Here is a 6,690-nt window from a genome sequence, read left to right as displayed (position 1 = left end):
TCATAACGTATAATATAAATTTATACTATCAAGCCTTATACATCACATCAAATAGGCCTTTTATATAATTCTCTAACAAATATGCATCTATTCCCAATATATGTTCAGTGAGATTCTTGTGTGTAAAGTAGTTGTATTGAGCCAAGTCAACAATGACATGTATATAATTATTGACGTGGAAGAATCCCAGTTGATGATGAATAATTTGGTTCTAGAAACTAAAGACATTAAAGTCAACTTTGTTTAGTTAAACCAATGGAATGCAACGAGAGTGAGGGTGACATAATCCATGATGTAGCATATATTCATACATGATGCCCGTATACCTCTAAAAAAATTGTTTTTGTGGGTCTATGATGTTATCTTCTTACCACCCGACACAAAGATATAAACACATACCTATATCTGCTGACGACATTATGTTGTATTTCACAGAAACTTCATATCCGCAACTTGAGATTAAATAGAGTCCAACTTATACGTATTGCGGTTGAAATTCATCATCAGGACCTTTTCCATTTGTTTAACATGATTCCCGCACTTGACTCTTGTTAGCTAGTAGAATAGCCTCCAAAATAATTCATCCTAATGCATAATTTCATTTTCAATGTGAGTGCTAGGCTCCCAAATTTGTATAGATTGTGACACAGCGATTATTTTTGTTTTCTGTTTTTTGGTGTGATCACAGGGTCAAAGAACCCCATGATGATTATTGTATGGTTCTAATGTTTCTACCATAAATGTAAAAAAATTATTTATATTCACTCCTAAAACGATATTATTTTGAGTTGAAACATAAAAAAATTATAATAAAAAAACTATTATAATCCTGAAATAAATTATAATTACAAAAATATCTTGATTTTCTTCCCAAAACCACGTCGTTTTGGCCTTTTAGGTAACTTATCTATTGTATTTAAGCAGAAGTTGTTGGAAAAAAACCAAAAAGATATGATCAATGAATCAATATGACTATATATTTTAGGTCTCAGCGAGTGCAAAAGTTGTTCATCTCCTATCAATAGCTACCATGATGTTTAGTAGTGATCATAAAGAAAATCAATAGAACGATATGAACTTGACAAAAAGTTATACTGCTTATTATGAATCCACAATCTTGTAATGCTTCTAGATACACACGTGAATAATTAGAAGTACCACAAGATTCAGGATTCATAACACTGCTACTTGACTTGTAATGTCGAAGTATAGATTAAATGTGCACATGAAGAAATTTTATATTTAAAATTTTCACCTATTTAAGAATGTTTCATCAGTATGATCTGAATCTCTTGTCATTACATTCAAAATGAGGAAATCTTATAAACTAATGCATTCAATGGCCAAAAGCAGTAGGCTCTTTAATTCTTCACATTAATGGTGTATCAAGAATCACTGCATAAGGGAGCATGATAAAGAAATTGCTCTACTATAGCATTATGAATTTGTTAATGCAGAGTAACAAACTTAAAGATTTATGATATTAATAAATGTTGGACTAGCAAAAAATAAAACAAAGTCCAGGTTTATATAATGATGTCAGCCTAGGACTTACTATCAAACATTCTCTGAAAAATCTATTATGCAGTTATAATAAATTTCACTTGAGCATGTCCATAGTGATAAGAACAAGCTTTAGTTATCTTTTTGGTACTGGCATGTGAAGGTCAAGAATAGATCAGAAATAGACTAGTACATGTGAAGGTCCAGGGATGCTTCTGATTATGGATTCAAACAATGGCCCAAAGTCTTCTAGGCATGAATTAGAATCTCGTTGGTTTCCAAGGCCATTGGGCTAGGCGAGTGGCATTGGTTGGTAAATTTCTATACCAGTTTACTTCGCAACGAAAATGGACCTGGGTATTCTGAATTACCCTATTCTAATTTTGGGTCATTAAGCCTACAACAACAACAACAGGAAAAAAAAAAAAAAAAAATCAGGCCACAGAATAACTAAACATATACCAATCTTATAACTAGTTGATGTCATTTGAGGAGAACCATTAATACGATGAGTTCAACCTTAAAATCATTAAGCATTAGAATTAAAATGTCTAGTTGTTGGTGTTGAGTTTGATTTTTTCCTCGATTATTTTTATTTTGGGAAAAGTTCACCAATATTCCTGTAATTTGCTTCAAAATCATCTATGCTCCTGTGGGTTTTTTTCTATTACATATGTCCCTGTGGTTTTTTATTTTTAACAAAGCACAGAGGCACATGTGATAAAAAAAAAAACCACAGGAATATAGGTGATTCTGAAACAAACCATAAGGACATCGGTGAGCTTTTCTCTTTTATTTTTTTATGGACACAACTCACAAGGGTTAGTACTTAAGTCATAGTACGTAATGTCTCCTGTAGCAGAATTAGGTGTGTTGTGGGCTCTCAAGCCCATACTTTTATTTTTTCCTATTCACTTCCCTCACATATACGTAATAAGCATCAGAATTCAGAACTAATTGAAGGCCTTACATTATGCACAATTCATTGAAGTAGCATTTTTTGTAATATTAGAAAAAATAAATCGATTTAAAATTGGGAAAAAGAAGAACACCAAATGCACTATTAGCTTCTATCTTAAATCTGGCCATGATTAATCCATTTTTGTATAAACAACTGAAAACCTTTAATTGTATACCTATCGTTAATGATCCTAATCTCCATTTAGTGTGTATATTTACATGTATCTCATTTTTTTTATATATGAAATTTGAATTTCAAATTCAACCAATCTAATACAATTATAAAAGCAAATTTTTGTTTATCCATCTCTAGAATATTTTTTTGAAAAATAATACGAAGTGAACTATATATGGAGCTAACAATATATACTCTTTGTGAACAAGATTTTAGAACCATTATTTTCTTATGATATTAATTATATTTTTATCTTATCACGTGCTAATTTAATATTGCAATACATAGCTCAATGGGATAAATTGTACCATAGCTATAGTGGAAAAAGGTTATTTATAAAAAAAATTAAGAAATCTGATATCTTTCCTTAATTTTCGAAAAATTTTATTTTGATAAAATCTTTTAGTTATTATAAACTATTAACTTATTAGGATTTGATCAGAGTTTGACTATCATTGACTTATATATATCTTTTGGTATCTTTAGTATTCATCTTTGAATTAAGGTTAAAATATAGTCTTTATCTTTATGCATAACACTCATTTTTAACTAAGTCTCTATATAAAAAGAATATTTTAATTTAATTTTTATATGTATAATTGTTTTCAATACTGTCTCCATATTCTATAACACCATGAGGCTGACATGGAGGATTATCATATATGAAGACCAACAATATTAACTGTCGCTTTTGGTCGCTATATACAATAATCGTTAATTTTAATTTAGTCCCGGCGAATACTTTAGTGTTATAAACTTGTAATAATAATAGACAGTAAAAACTACATTAAAAATAATTGAACGTATAAAGATTTAATTAAAAAAATTAAATCAAATTGATGATGGAAATATATTTACAGGAATAAGTTGAACAAGTAATAGGTAAAACGTGCAAAAATTCAGTGAATAAGTAGAACATCACTAGTGAGTTGATTTCTTTCTCTCATCTTATGTAAGTTGTCAGATGTCTAATCTTTGTCATGGATCGCCAATTGCTTCATAATTTGGATTGAACCTAATGAATGGAACAAGAATATATTGCTCTCTCCACGTTTAAGGTATACATTTTAGTGCGTTAAGCATGCAATTCCTTAAGCTAAACAATTATATCTATCCCCTGAGATAGGAATTTTTTTTTAATATTATGGGTGTACTGAATCGGTACATCCGTTTATTAAATTGGGTAATTTTTTTTTTTTCTATTTTAACCATTGTGTTTATATATATATATATATATATTTTTTACTCTATGTCCTAAAAAAATTTCATACATCCGTTGTACCAAAAAGTTTGCTTTGTCTGGGACCGTTTGGTAAGCCAAAATCTCATATTTGAGAGCACATCAGTACAAATGTTGGTAGGCACTGGTCACAGTTAGGTGTGATGTGGGCATTTGCAAGTGATGGGATCCAACTAATTAAAAGAAGTAATATACATATATATTTATGTACAAAACCCAGAAGTGTTTATAACTAACACAATCAAATAAGCATATATGTCACCACTCACCAAATTCAGACACTGTACTCAATCACTCAAAAACACCCCAATTGGTTTTCATATGATATAATACATATCTCCTTATCTTCCTTTTCTTTTTTAATACTGCTGCTCATTACTAACCATCTTGCACCCTTTAGTAAATTAAAAAGGAAAAGGGGCTCTTATAGACTATGGCATCTATTATTATGCCCATAATGTTCCTTGTTTTTCCATTTTGTTCGTCTAAAAATGTGTTTCAAATGAAGTTTGAAAATAAAAAAGAAAAAAAAATATTAAAAGAAGGATTTTTTAGCAGGAGCTCTTCCAACTGCTCTCATAAGGCCAGCAAGCTCCATAACCCTGGCCACTTTAGTACCCCTTTTTGCCTCTGCTGATGCCCTCCTCTCCTCTGCTTTTCTATGAGCTTTTGCTACCTTATTTTGCATTTTCTCCAACGCTCTTGCTCTTTTCTCCTCCAGCTTCCTCTGCACAATACATGAGATTTTTTGGTTCATAATGAACAAAACACATTTATCACTTTGTGTACAGAATCCAAGGTGTTAAGTTAGTCAACGTTTTGTTACACTACCGTAACCACGTAATAATGTTAGTTGAAATTAACATAAAAATCAAATCATTGGATAACTTGTTGCTATTTGCTGGTGTGGTGGGTAACGCATTTCCACCTCTTTCTTGCGTAGCTTCAATAACAAGGCAATAAATACAAACCATAGGAGCCCCTTTTCATATCACCAGGTTATATTCACCAAAAAATATATTGTTTATAGAAATTGATTGCAGGTAGTTGATGTTTTAACTTCAAATATCAAATAGCCAATTAAAGAAAAAAAGAAGGCTAGTTTGTTGAATAAGAAGCTTATTAGTATTAAATCAACTTTTCAAAGAACATATTTCCCGTGATGTCTTCACATCATTTTCAGTTTGTGACTCTGTATTATATGATCAAGCCCTAGAAATGACTGCAAAAAAAATAAAATAAACCCCATATATACGACCAAGATACACAAAATAGGTGCTGCTGCTGACACTATAATAAAGAATGAGAATTCATCCATTTACAAACTTGTTTTATAATTTTTTGCAAATTATATTATGTACTTCCGGAACTACGTAGTGTAACTTAGTTTACTTCTGAAAGTACATAGTATAGTTTGTAAACAAAAAATTTATAAATATAACCCTCGTGAAGAATAGAGAAAGATAATTAAGGAAATAAGATTGAAAACGAATTTAGATTTACTTTTTCATACAATACTAGTTCTTTCCCTCCTTTTTTTTTTCGGTTCCTCAACAACCAAGGGAAAATAATTCCCCACCTTTTCTTATATAACATATATAAATCCAGATATAAATCCATCATAGAGAACAATAATAATAATAAATAGTGAAACAATCATAGGGACACTCATTCATTAGCTCACCTTATTTAATCTTTCTTTAATTTCACACATAACCTTGCTCATCTATTGTTGGATCAATGATCAATACTCTGCTTTTAGTCCTAAGAGTAATCATAAACGCAAAGAAGCCTAATCAACCACTAAGAATAATTACCACAGACAAAAAAGAACATAAAAAATAAAAATAAAAAAGCAAAACCATTAACTAGCAACATGCAAATAACACCGTGAGAAAGAAAAAAAAAATGTTACCTCAATTTTCTTCATCCATGAAGTAGCTTTCTGAACCTGCTCACTCTCCATGCCATTGATCACAGCATCTTCTCTCTTGAACCTGTTGTTAATCTTAGCAACTTTAGCGTTCTGCCAAGCTGATATCTTTGCATCAACCTCCTCCTTCTTCACCCTCTGCACCGACACTACTTCTTCACCTTGAACACTGGAACTTGAACCAGAGATTCCATGAGATGGAGCAAGGTCAAATGGGTGATTATCTGGCACGATCGCCAAAGGGTTGGTCTCAACCATCAAGTCCTCTTCTCCAATCCTACCCAAGTTGTTGTTGTTGTTGTTGTTCCCACCATGGTTTCCTCTTCCTTCATTGTCATGGTTATTCATCATAGGACTCGTGTTGTTGTTGTTGTTGTTGTTGTGGTCAATACTTGATCCTGCTATAACTAGAGCACTGAACTCTCTACTCATGGTTGTGAAGTTCTCACTGGAAGCACCTTCTGTGCTAGCCATGGAAAGATTCGATGATCGGTGGCTATGTGTTTCCCAAGGCTCTCTTCGACGGCCACGGTTGGTGGTTGGTGGAGGGTGAGGTGGTGTCAAGGCATGGATTTCTCTTATTTCTTCTTCTTCTTCTTGGTGATCATCCACTACTCCATGGCTAGTGGAAGATGTTGGATCATTCAACATGGCAAGGTTGTGATGTTGAAGAGAGTGAAGTGAAGGGAAAGTGGATAAGAGACAACAAAAGTGAAGTGATTCAATTTCATTCAAGCATAGTAATAAAACTATGTGTGCTTTTGTTTTGCTGAGTTTCTTTATGAATGGAAAAAGGAGAGATTAGTATAGTCTATAGACCACACACATGGAGATTGAAACAGAGAAAGCAGAGTATGTTTGAAATGAAAATCTTTAGAA

General features: G+C 32.0%; 1 protein-coding gene across 1 annotated transcript; it reads right to left on the bottom strand.

The window, feature by feature from the left end:
- Positions 1 to 4,047: 4,047 nt before the first annotated feature.
- On the bottom strand, positions 4,048 to 6,690 carry LOC133316012 (remorin 4.1-like). Its single transcript, XM_061517699.1, has 2 exons — positions 5,794 to 6,690; positions 4,048 to 4,605 (listed from the first exon to the last, which is right to left on the bottom strand). The coding sequence occupies exons 1-2, from the start codon at positions 6,460 to 6,462 to the stop codon at positions 4,414 to 4,416; spliced, it is 861 nt and encodes a 286-aa protein (XP_061373683.1). The 5' UTR covers positions 6,463 to 6,690; the 3' UTR covers positions 4,048 to 4,413.

Source organism: Gastrolobium bilobum, unplaced genomic scaffold (assembly GCF_033153095.1).
Source record: "Gastrolobium bilobum isolate Gb01-03AN ecotype WA unplaced genomic scaffold, APGP_CSIRO_Gbil_v1 utg12345, whole genome shotgun sequence".
Lineage (NCBI taxonomy): Eukaryota > Viridiplantae > Streptophyta > Magnoliopsida > Fabales > Fabaceae > Gastrolobium > Gastrolobium bilobum.
Note: the sequence above shows the minus strand (reverse complement) of the source record. Positions and strands in the feature narration are given on the sequence as shown.

Bases quoted from the DNA above. Each gene is read 5' to 3' on its own strand.
- LOC133316012 (XM_061517699.1), bottom strand. From the start codon at position 6,462: ATGTTGAATGATCCAACATCTTCCACTAGCCATGGAGTAGTGGATGAT. The intron at 4,606-5,793 runs GTAACATTTTTT...TGTATTGTGCAG, and splicing joins CATGGATGAAGAAAATTGAG to AGGAAGCTGGAGGAGAAAAG.